The 13,078-nt window shown below is 40.8% G+C and overlaps 1 protein-coding gene across 12 annotated transcripts in view; it reads right to left on the bottom strand.

The window, feature by feature from the left end:
• ABLIM3 (actin binding LIM protein family member 3) overlaps nucleotides 1-13,078 on the bottom strand; it is a 153,683-nt gene that overhangs the window by 57,684 nt on the left and 82,921 nt on the right. For all 12 annotated transcript variants that reach the window (XR_015794729.1, XR_015794728.1, XR_015794727.1 and 9 more), the window contains 2 exons: nucleotides 12,744-12,927; nucleotides 3,831-3,943 (listed from right to left, as the gene is read on the bottom strand). Coding sequence is in view for 2 of the 12 variants with exons in the window: in XM_088133657.1 (XP_087989783.1) it covers nucleotides 3,831-3,943; nucleotides 12,744-12,927 (297 nt within the window). In the remaining 10 variants the exon portion in view is untranslated. The remainder of the gene's footprint in view (nucleotides 1-3,830; nucleotides 3,944-12,743; nucleotides 12,928-13,078) is intronic.

Raw genomic sequence — 13,078 nt, forward strand, 5'->3', positions numbered from 1 at the left:
CCACCTGTCAACACAATCCCTGGTGTGCCATTTGTCCTGGCAGTGGATTCCACTGCTAGGGTAGCTTCAGGGAATCTTGGCCATACATGTACATCCAGCAATATGTTAATCCCAAAATCTTGCATGCGAACAAGGTTCTCTTTCTGCCTTGCCTTCTGAAATCTCTGCTAGCTGTCATTGAACAGGACCCACGGAGATACAGTGAAAGCAAGAGCTAATACAGAAAAAACACTGGGGAGATGCTGTTCTTTGCCCATCATATTCTGAATGTTACTTGCCGTAGTTATGAATTCTCTATACAGCCTTTGTGTAACCTGAGCTGTACAGCTAAGGTGAGGAGTGAGTTTCAGAGGAAGATGTAGGCTTCATGTGACCTGACAGTATTAAAGAGAACAAGGAGGAGAAGTGTGGGGAAGCGGGGAGAGGCAAAAAAGATATTGTGGTCTTGCAGTGGTTTTTCTCAGGGGTTTCTTAACAGGTTCCTGGAAACGGAGTAGGGACGGAAGAGATGAGCACTTTTTTGTGTGTGCTGATTCAGCAGATTTGTCCTACACAACTCAATTCACTGTGGCTTGTTTCTGAATTTTCAGCTGCAAGAAGAGCCGGGCGTTAGGGTGGGATGCAGTGAAAGGTCCGCTCTCTTTGAGATCTGGATACTCTTCTTTCTCAGGTAGGTATGCAGAATCACTCTAAGCAGTCACATTTTAATGCCGGCTTATCTAGTTCATCTTCTGGGAACCTCTAACATATCCAGTTATTACACTTCTCAGAATTTTATAACATAATTTGCAACTCGAAAAAATAAGGGCAATAATATATATGGGGGGGAGGTGCAGATAAAATGTATTAAACCAGGGGAGGTTTCTTCCATTGGATGTTATGAAATGTGCACAGACGGCATATACCACAAAAAATGGGTACAAAGCTGTGCATATTCGAATTATACATGAGATATGCATCCACATGTTTGTGCAGACTTTTGAAAAAACAGAGAAATGGGACAGAATAAAGGTGTAGAAAAGAAAAACAAAAAGTACCAAGCAAAATCTACTTTGACAGTGGTATCTATCCATACTCCCATCATATATTGTAGAAAAAGTATTAGCCAGCTTCAAAATATCTTAGCAGTTTAATGGGATGTCATTTGTCCTATGCATAATATTAAACAGCACCTTGATTTTACTAATATCACACCACTAGGAGCAGGGTCAGACAAAGCCATTTTGATGCAAAAAGAATCTCAGCGATGTCCCTCTCTTGCTAGATAACGTGGGACACAATTCACCAGGAACCCCTGATGCGCCAACCTGCATGACCTCCCATACTCTGCACACAATCTCCATCTGTTTCGAAGAAGCATCTTGTGAATGGCATTTGTGGATTCCACACATGTATTTCTAACCTTAATACCATGAGCAGAAACCAACTCAAGAAGCCACATCATTCTATCCATGAGCAGAAACTTTGAAGCATTTGAATCTGAAAGGAGAACTGCTACTTTCATTGTTCCGAAAAGGTTCATCACAGAGACAAACGCTGAACCAAGGGGTAGAAAAGAAGGATGTTTAAGATTCTATCACCTTCTGTGGCATTGGTCGATTTAATGAGGCATCCTTTATCAAAATAGTAAAGCACAATAACAACAGTGCAGTCATTATCTGGAGGTGCTACAAATACAGAAACTAATGAGGAGAGGGGGCTTGGTGCTTGAGTACACATTTCCACTTTCTATTATTTTAATGGATACAGATTGGTGGGATTACAAGACCTGCCCCCCTTGTGGCCCCTATGGGACATCTGCGTTCCATGAAAACTTTAAAAGCAAAACAAGCCTGTCTTGGACAGCTTCTTCTTTAGCTCAACTCAGCTGATCTGGGAACAGAAATACAGCACCTCCACCCTTTTTCCTGGAAAAAGGGTGAGCCAACACTGTGGAATTCTTGTTGACTTTGACTTTCTGATTTTCCTGCACTAGGACAGCATTTTAAAGACTGAAAATAGGAGCAGAAAAGAAATTACCTTTTCCAAATGCAGCTACACTACAAATATCATGTTGCTGTAGAAACAAAGACAGAAATTTGACTTTTACCATCTTGACCCATGTAGGCCACGATCCAGCTGAGAGTTCTGCATGTATCAGTGACTTAAATCAACAGGCTTATGCGCTCTTAGTTCTCCTGTTGAATTGTGTCCACTGTGTTCTTGTTTGGCAGCTTCGAACAGCTCCGCCAAGAGCAAGTTGTCACAGGGAAGTACTGTTTTGTGATTATAGTAAGGAATACTGTGCCATTCTTCTCTTAGTAATCAATGCATCTAAGGAGACAGCAACATCTATTGCCTCCACTCTGAGATCACACAGCTTGCAGAGCAATTGCGTCCAGCTGGTTGGCAGCCCAGTAGAGATTGCTCATTACAAGGCTTTTAAAAGAGTTCCCTGTTTATATGTTCAGTAAGCAAACTGATGCCACCATGTAACTTGAAGATGGCTTTTGCTTCTGGGTCCTTTTCCAGCCACAGATCTCAGTATGATCTAACAAGCTACAAGCAAGGAATGTCTCTCCCCCACTCAGTGATTCTTGCAACTGGGGGGTGGAGTGGGGGCATGCTTAATTCAGGGCTTGAATGATGAAAGAATCCTGAACAGAGAGAAAGCAAAGGGGTCTTTTTCCACATAGGAAGCCCACAGCCTTCCATGAGGAAACCTGAGGTGTGCAGTAATGGGAAGGGGCCTGAAAGGCCATGTTCTGCCAGGGAACTAAAGGCCTTGTGGGTCATGGACTTTTCATAAATTCATCTGTGCTTCAGTCCAACTAGGTCAACAAGAGAGAAACAAATAGCAGCTGAGACAACTCCAACTGTGGCACTTCCTTCAAGTAAAAGGCTTCACCAAGGCATGATCATTACAAGAAGATCCTGCTCTAGCATTTTGAGCCTTCCAGTATGTGAACGCTCATCAAAAGTTCAGTGTAACTAAAAGAATAAAAAGTATGAGGCTACTCTTAATGTAAAACATAGGTAAGCTATATCTCCAAATCCTCTCTGTGTGGCCCTTAGAGTCCCCTCTAATTGGGAGCACAGTTTCCTCCCATTTTCAGATGGGAAATACATGAAAACTGTACTGTAAGTACTAAAGAAGCATATCAAACTCAGCCCTACTACACCCACAAATATGGTATGATTGTTTCCGGATTGTGGTCTTGACCTCCTCTCCCCCCCCAACAAAAAAAGTCAAACGCACCCTTTGGTCACCATGGATATACATGTTCACATTTGTGTATTTCATTTATTCTGAGTTTTTAAATCATCATCATCATCATCATCATCATCATCATCATCATCTTTTTACTTCACTTTAAATAAATAAATAATAAATAATTCAATATTAATTTAATGACTATGGGTATTGTGAACTACATTCAGATTTTCTATAATTCAAAGTGGTAGAGAAATAGTTGGAATTAATGGTGATGATGAAGATCATCTATAAAATATTTGGCATTTATTTTTCTGCACAAGAATCCCACATAGCTTGAACCAGGAAAGTAATTCTTTAAGATGTGTTCTTTCAAAAAGTCTTAGAATTTTGAACCAGCTATTGTTATAATTTACACTGGGTCCTTTTTAAAATTTTGGTTCACGTGGGCAAACAAATTCTATAATCCTAATTATATAACATAGTTAGTTGAGGGCAAAAATCCTACTAGATTGCATAAAATGGCATAAATTCTAGGTTGCTAGATGATCTCTGGTACCATCATGGTTTTCATAGTACTTCCTTTCCTTAATCCTCTCTGGATGCTGCATAAAGAAGAGAAATCGATTTGACTTACGGCTTGGTCCATGAATCTTGATAGGTTTGTTGCTAATCAGTGAATGGGAACAAGTTTGGCAAACACAATCCTTGCCACTGAATGTCACTTTATCTCCAATAGGAAACGGCTTCCTGAAACAAAGAAAAATAAGCAAGACATCAGAAATGCACAGATTAATACCAGTATGAAACCACTATTTTGCAAAATTATTACACTGGGTCAACTGTTATGGTTTGTGTATAATATGTTCTAAAGAATCTATTAATGGAGTTTGAAATTTAATGTTCATGGAAAAAAATGAAGTATGGGAAGCTTGCTTGCTTGGGAAAATTTGTTAACAACTCAACTGTCCTTTGTTATTTTGTGGGTTATGATGACTCACATTTGGACAATTCTCACTCTTGGTTAATTCTGGATGAGTTGAGAAAAGCAGTTTGATGCATACCACAGCATTAATTACTTGTCGACTACCTTAGATACTGTATAAGCAAAGACACAGCAGATGAAAGATGGCACTTTTGACATGATGTTGCCAAACAAGGATCTCAGGGAACTTGCCCATCCTGTTTCTGAAGGAAAAAATAATGTTTAAAGTAACTCTCACTGGCCCAGGAGCTATCTTTGAATTCGCTTATCTGTGCAGCTAGAACCACCTCCTGGAATGAATCTGAAAGTCACTATGAAGTAAGAGGTTTTTCCTTTTACCATAAGGATGAAGCAGTTGGGAAGCCTCAAAAAACAAAAACAAACAAACAAAAAAATCCTAGTTAAATGGAAGTACTTCCAAAAGTATTCTCAAGAGCAAAAGAAATAAGATGCCTACATCAATCTAGAGAATGGACTTTTTAAACCCAGGCGAAATTTAATGATTTATAATTTAGTGTTTTGTTTTGTTTTATAAAAGGGGAGGGGAGACTTTTGTTTTTACTTTAGACAGGGGTAGACACACAGCAATGTTTTGAGCTTCAGCGCCTTCCAAAAATATTCCAAACTGCCCTTTTTGCATTCAGAATAGCTGTTTCATGCTTGAAATGGGGCACTGAAATGGATTTCTTCTGAATTTGAAACAGTTTGATTCCAGTAGAAGTGAATATATGTAACTCAGGGTCGAACTGTAAAGTCCTTGGTGCTCTCTGAGCTTGGTTGTTTGCTTGCAGTTATTTCATTACCTGACTAGGTACCATCATCAGCGTGAGTGAGTGTGGGGTTTGCTCCCTGTTTATATACAGTAGCTTGCCCTGCCACTGTTGGTGGGGGTGTGGTGTTGGTGAGGGAGATCAATTGGTACCAAGGAGACAAACAATTGGTACTGAGGAGACAAACAATCAAGCAGAAAACAATACCCTAATCAAGGAACTACCAAAGGAGAAAACCACATCCTCACCCACACTGGCAGGGCAAGCTACTGTATATAAAGAGGGAGCAAATCTCACACTCACTAGCCCTGATTATGTTAACTAGTCAGGGAATGAAACATCTGCAAGCAAACAACCAAGCTCAGAGAGCACCAAGGACTCCACAGTTTGATTCAAAACTTTCTGCACATCTCAGGAGAAACCTTGGCCATCTCACTGAAAGGAGAGTAAGGTACCTACATTTCCCAAAGCAGTAATGTTCCCCTGCACTCTTACAGCTGAGAAATGATTTTTCAGGAATGTTTGAATGGAGGAATTCAGTCCAGTGTTATTTATTTTTAAAACATTGAGATAAAGTCATGGACATGTCCATATAGTTTTCTTGGCAACAATGTGGAAAGAGTTTCTTGTTGTAGAATGACCTTTTGACTTCCCAGTCTAACATGCAGATATTTCCTAATGATCTGTCACCTCAACACTCATTTGGTTTAACCCTGCTTAGCTTTTCAAAAACAATCATTGCTGATTTGGTTTCCACCATTTAGCTCAAGTTATCTTTGAAGCATTACAAGCAACCTATACCCCACTGGCAATGCCTTGTGTGGCCTTGAGTGAAGGCCTGCAGTGTTCCCACAGTTCTTGCCCATGCTTCCATTGTTTCTGCAAGTTTGCTGCTGGGGGAAAGATATGTGGTAAGATCTCTCCTTGACACCTTCTTGTTTAGCATATAATCATTCCACTGCTAGTCAAACAACTGTGTCCTGGACAGCTGAGAGCCGGGCTTAGATGGGGCAGGCACAGCATGAGGAGGCTCTTTCTTGTATACACATTTTCTCTAATTAAATTGATGGATAGACCTGTAACGACTCAGAATGCAGAGGAGGAAGGTTTAGGCCTTCCCATTCCTGCATGTCTTTTGTGGCAGGGCACAGAGTATATCTGAATGTGCACATGTTGAGGGTTGATATGCTGGGCTCAAAATATTATTCCTAATCTGTCTTCATTGTTGCATGTGGCTTTGGGTCAGGGGAAAGAACTCTTGCCTATGCATGATTTATGGGTACAACTGTCTCAAGATGACTTAAAAATCCCATGCAATAATAGAACAAAAATAAAATAAATAAGCACCAGAAGGTAGTCAATAAACATGCGGGCCGGAAAATACAAAAAGAGATTTAGTTGTTGATAGCATATAAAGTCATAATAAATGAATAAAATGACTTCAGCTAAAAGTCTCTGAAGATAAAATCAACTCAGAAGAAAAATTAGATGGACCTTCAACACTCTCCCAAATGCCTGCTAAAGTGAGGCTTATGTGATAAATACCAGGTGACAACTGATTTCAGAGGCACAGGAACACTATGGAAGAAATCCTGTCTTGCTTTATTCATTAGCCTAATTGTCCTCTAGGGGGATGTGGTGGCGCAGCGGCTTAATGACACTGAAAGTTGCCAGCCAGAAATGGTCGACGCTTCAGCGGTTCGAGTCCAGCCTTCATGTTAGCAGGGTTGAGCTCCTGTTTCCTCCCCAGTTCCTGTCAACCCAACAGTTCAAAAACTCACGTGAGTAGATAAATGGGTACTCTCACTCCGGTGGGAGGAAAAACGCTGGCAGCACCTTGCAAAACAGAGTGGGGAGCAGTTGCCAGTAAGCATGAAAAACCGTGCACGCCCAAAAAGGGCGCGAAGCAACGAAAACCCCGCCTCCTGCGCTCGCCAGCTGGGCTCTGCTCTAGGAAGGAGGCACTGGCAAACCACTTCCGAAACACCTTGCCTTGAAAACTGCAAAAAGACTCGTCCAAGCAGTCACTGCAGAGTCGGTAACGACTGAGCGCAGATTAAAAAAAAAAAAAAATTGTCCTCTGTAGCAAACTAAGCAGAAGCACCCCCAATTCCAGCCATAAAGTAATGGCACTGGTCCCACTCCTTGAGTTATCCCTAACTTAAGTCACAGAGCTTTTAAAGATCAAAACCCGCTCTTTCAATTAGGCTTGGAAATTAAATCAGTGCTGCAGGGGCTGCAATAAAGGTATTACATGAACTGACCCTTAGCACCGCCTTCTGGAACCACTCATCCTGGATCCTCGTGCCTTTTAAGCCTCACACACACACATGACCCAGGAAGATACTATCACTGATGGTCATGAAAGCTGCTGAAAGACTCGGGGGTCAGAAGAACCCAGGGGGATCACACTCTCCATTGTGTATCCCTTGGTTTAAACTGAATGAATGGAGCCAAGGTTTTCTCTCATCTAAACTGCACCTGAAGCTAAAGGTCACCAAAGATCATCTCCATGAATTGCCTTTCACTTGACATTACTGGGAATGAGGTGCTGCACTACTTTCTTATGAGATTAAGAATAATAGAAAATTGGCCCATTAAAAGTGAGCCTACTAGGCTAGGCTGATTAGGAGGTTCTAGAATAGAGGACAGTGACTTGGCATGAAACTAGTGGATGAGTGTAACTAAGACAAACTCAGCGCTACAGTTAATATGGTGATGTTCATGTTTCTTTAGCTGTTAAAGATCTTAACCCAAAGGCATCTGGTCACTGCAGCTTTGGGCCTCTTCACTTGTATCTAATTGTAGCACAAATATGTCCTGGCAATATCTTTTTTTTTTTTTTTGCCATGCCCCTATGATATTGCCTTCATCTTGTCCTCAGCCTGTCAGTAAGACAGGCCAAAGTCATGCATAGCTGTACAGTCTTGTTTCCCTTATTCTGAGACTGTTCAAAAATAGCCTCAAAGTATGTAAATTCTGTTAGGCTTTGTCACACATTAACTTGGAGAGAAATCAGGCAACAGGCAGGTACAGGGAACAGAAGTAATCAAGACATGATAGGGATTAGCAGCACAGCAGCAAATTTTATGTCAATATGGATTTTTTGCTGGCTCATGATAGACTTCTACCAAGCAGTGGGGAAGGGCCCTCTCTAAGCAACTGGCATATTTCTACTGGAGTGTGCCCAAATTGTAGCTCCCATTATTTCCTGGAAGTTCATTTGAACTCTCATGCAATGCAGATGTTTGCTTGGTTGGTTGTTTCAAGTATTTATAAGGCCATCCAACAATGTGATTCTGGGAAAAAGAATAAGCTTTTAGCAAAAAATAAAAATTAAAAAAATAATCCAGTATATAAAATAGCAAGCCAAACAAAACAATTAAAACAACCAAAAGGGGACTCCACTCAAGTGGATCCAAATGGCTGGGTAAAAAGCTGGGTTTTCATTGCTTTTCTAAAGGCAAGCCTGTAGTACATGGGAGTGGTGGGGAGAGATCACTTCAGAGCATAGGGGCAGTCACTGAAAAGGCACACTTCCTAAGTCCTGTAAGATGGCAATGTTTAAAAGAGTTGAGATGGTGAGGCAGATCAGATGCTGAGAGCAGGCAGCTCTGCAATTTCAGTACCTACTGGTCTCCCTTCCTCCTCTTCCTTTACTCTGCTATGATAGTTTCATTGCTTTCTTCACATCCCAGTCTTTTCTTAAAAAAATAAATTTAAAGTTGTGATAGAAGACTGACTTTATCACAGACATGATGACAGTTGGGCAAAAGTGCAGAACTGATTGCTCGACCTCAAATATCACGGTCATAGAACTAGCAAATCTCTACCAGACAGGTGAAGAATTTGATGCAGACGGTGGTATAGTTTAAAATACAAAGACTTTACTTTTCAAACAGATAAACCGATATTGCAAGAACTAGCAACGGTTAATGTCTACATGCAGTCAAGATATACATGTATACAAAAGGAGATACAAGAGATGAAATAGGCAGGAATGCAACACATAAGCACACAGGCACAGGTATACATAACTGCCAGGAGATAGAGAATTAAAGGTGTATGACTGAACAATCAAATTATTTTCTGTAGAATGCAAGCACAGTTTGCCTCATCATAGTTAAGAAATACCTATTTCAATAGCATTCTGCTGCCTCCCTCCATTTGATTACACAAGGAAGATACTACAAAAGCTACATGCACCCTATGAAAAACCATGAGAAACACCAGAATATAAGATTATTCTTGAAGACATCAGTTCAGAACAATTAATACTTTTTAGCACACTTTAACTATACTTCAGTTTAAATCGGTTAAACACAAGTAAGAGAATAACTACTCTCTCTAGGAACATAAATGAATGGAGTTTCAGTAAAGGTGAATATGTGTAGCTCAGGGTTCAACTGTGGAGTCCTTGGGGTTCTCTGAGCTTGGTTTTTTTCTTGCAAACGTTTCATTACCTGGCTAGGTAACATCTTCAGTGCTAAAATGGGATGGGGTTTGCTCTCTATTTATGTGCTGTGGCCTGTCTTGCCAGTGTTGGTAAGGGTGGTAGGTTTTGTTTTGCTTCTCTGGATGGAGTTTGTATTAAAATCTAAGTTTTTGTTGGTGCTCCATTGTTGGAGGTTTTCAAGAAAAGATTGGACAATTTGTCTGAGATAGTATGAGGACTCCTGCCTTGGTCAGGGGGTTGGACTAGAAGACCTCCAAGGTCCCTTCCAGATTCTATGATTCTATGAATAGCATCTTTAGAGACAGGTAACTGGAGAAATCAACTGGGAGAGGATGATATATAGCTGGCTGCAGAGAACCTTCCATTAGAATGAAGAGAAGGATTCATACACTTCCTCTAGATCAGGGTTCCCCAAAGTGATTAATATTGACCCCCCCAAGGGTCAATGGGACTATCCAAGCGGTTGATGTTGTTGTTATTATTATTCGTAGAACTATTAGTTAAAGGAGTATTTATTAAATTATTTTTATATAATGTTTGGAGGTCAAGGAACAATCTGAAACTTCATGAAGGGGTTGATGAGCTGAAGAGTTTGGGGACCCTTGCTGTAGATGTATGGATATGTATAAAGACACCCTGAACACAGCTGGGAGGATTGGATTTATTTCAGCTTATTAATTTCTCCTGCAGAAGAAAAAGGACAAGACTTTATTGAATGCCAGTTTTACAGCTTGGGATCAGATAGGTCAGTGTTGTCCAAACTTGGCCACTTTAAGATGAGTGGACTTCAACTCCCAGAATTCCCCAGCCAGCATGGCTGGCTGGGGAATTCTGGGAGTTGAAGTCCACTCATCTTAAAGTGGCCAAGTTTGGACAACACTGAAATAGGTGATCTGTCTCTATTGGGTGGAGGCAATGGTCCCTCTCCCATAAAGCTTTAAGCAAAGGAGTCTGAATAGAAGGAGGCTAACAACAACCTGAGCATTAGACACCAGTTCTTGCCCTTTTTGCTCAGGCTGTAGAGCAACAACTTTTGGAAAGTGATCCACGAGCAATAATGTTAGACTTGCCAAACTGCGCACATCTGCTCAGTCATCTGGGAAATCTAATATGAGCAACATATCCACCTTATTCAACTTGTAGATGTATCTCCATTTTGCTCAGAATTCATCTTAGCCTTACACCACATTGTGGTTTACTGCTATTGCCACACAATACTGGGGAAACTTGGGGATTAGTTTACTAGCTATTTCCTGGTAATGCTTGAAAGAAACAAATGGTATGGATAGCATCAATAATGTGCTTACTTCCCACACCGGTATCATCCTACCTTGAAGGTTAGTGATTGATGCTGGACTAACAATGCCATTTAGACTAAGTAGAAGACAGCCATGATTGCTACAGAATGGGTGGTACAGATTCCACAACAATCCAGCTTAGTGATTCTAGCAAGACACAGGCTTAGACATGTACTGGGGTTAATTTAAGTCTATCTTTTCCTGTCACTCACTGACACTCTTTCTTCATTCTAATGCTTCTCTAATACATTCCAAACATTAAAAAAGACCCAGTAATAGACCTGTCCTACCAGAGGATTTCTGAGACCTAGAATCATTCATAGGTCACAACAGCCTCACCACTCCCTTGGGGTAGTGCTAATCTCCCTTCCTCTTACAGGGACTCAAATTAATCATTAGATTGTCACTACAATCAGAATTAGCCCTACACCTGCTTCACACCTTCTTCATCTCATTAATGCTACATAATCATAACTCATGGAACCAGTTCCTGCATAATTATATCCATCTTGTTCTTTCCATGTGAAGTTACCATCTGCAGATTGTGAACATCCACTTTATTTTTGATTCTCTTCATTTAGAGAAATGACAAATGTACACCATGGCTTTGGTTATAAGGATTCAGACTTCCTCCCAGCAGCCTGTGCAGAAATCTAATTTTTTCAGCACTCAGTTTGCAGTTTGGTGCTCCCTTCCCTAGCAACTGCCTCCATTGCCAGTAAAGACTGCTGCAATCAGACAACTGCTAGGAGCACCTATGGAACTGTGTCTGTGGCACCATTGATGATAAGGACCATTACGTGTTCTTCCTTTCATATCTTTATGCTTTCTAATACTTTTTTTAACATTAAAGATTTAACTTGCAATGGAGATTTAAAAAACAAACCGATTTTTCCAGGGAGGCAACTTAATTAGACCGGAGAGTTTTAGGGGAGAAAGACAGGACAGTGGAAGCTTTTTGTCATATTTTCCCCCCTTTACCATTGTGATTTATTTTGTTTTGCTTTTTAATTATCAGTTGCATTTTTATTTGCATATTTAAGTATCAAACTGATTTAAAACAACATTCAAATGTTATCTTTGAGTCTTGGTTGCTGACGCAGGATCAAAATTGGGAAAACAATAGCACTAAATGGAATTTCCTGGCCATTAATTCCCCTTCTCAAAAATCTGTAATGCCGTATAGAGGTCCCTGCCCAGGATTTCTTCCATGTGCTGCTTTATCCTTCAGCTGAGCCTTCTCTGGTATCATTGCTGGTGAAGGATTATGGCAGTTTACGTCTAACACATTGAGGAAATATCATGTGAAGAAGCTGCTTTGGATAGTGTCACATGTTTTGGAAAGTGGTTTTTCGAGATAGGGACTGGGACCATCTCCCTTTTAATCAAAAGAGCCTGATATCAAGATTCAGAAGAGCGCAGACGTTCAGAAGCAAGTGCTTCTTGCAATAATGGAGAATGTATGCAGCTCAGGATTGAATTTTTGAGCTTGCTTTTCTTCTTCTAGATCTTTCATTACCATGCTAGGTAACATCAATTCTTTGAGCAAATGCTTAAAAGGTGAGATATTTATGTGCAGAATAAATGATTATTTGGAGAACAAGGAAGAGAAAGAAGAAAAGGAAACAAAAACTGTTGGGGTTGAATTCCAGAGGAGCACATAAGGCTAGAGAGAAAATGCATTTAGGGAGCAAACACTTTCCAGAGAAGATTTGCCAACTGAGCAGCACGTTCTGAGGGCTGAGGTCATGCCTCTCCTGCAGCTGCTGGATTAGGATCAATCCTTGGCATCAGCCAGTAGGATATTCCAGTCTAGATTATGCTTGTCCCAAACTGCAGAAATCAAATTTGACAACCGCACCACTCCCCAATGCCTGATAAAATGCAGAGGCTATATATACTATATATATATATTGATTACAATAAAGATAAAATACAATCCATGGTTTACACTAGTACTGGACCTTTCCCCAAGTGGGAGTCTGCTCACCATCACCAGCTACTGAGGGGTTCACACATTGTTGTTAGGTAGTTGACTCACCTGCACATGCTGCACACAAAGCACTTGGGATGGTAAGTCCGGCCCAAGGCTGAGATAACCTCTCCAGTGATGAAGTCTTGGCAGCTGTCACAGCGGGTGCCATAGAGCTGCTGGTAGTCATGGGTGCAGATGTATTCCCCATTTTTAAAGAAGAAGCCAGACTGAGCTAGGTCACAGCCACACACTACAAAGGGGAAAGTACATGCAGAGATACAAACGTCAGTCCTTTCATCTCTCTAAACAGGCACCTTTCTCTTTAAAAAACAGACATTGCTTGAGGTGCCATCATGGAGTTGGGGTGTCTGTGTTGACATAATGCTAAAAGCCATGTTTCT

The sequence above is a fragment of the Python bivittatus genome, unplaced genomic scaffold (assembly GCF_059951505.1).
Source record: "Python bivittatus isolate LINGU-HERP-01145 unplaced genomic scaffold, Pbiv_v1 ctg000080_np1212, whole genome shotgun sequence".
NCBI classification, from domain to species: Eukaryota; Metazoa; Chordata; class Lepidosauria; order Squamata; family Pythonidae; genus Python; species Python bivittatus.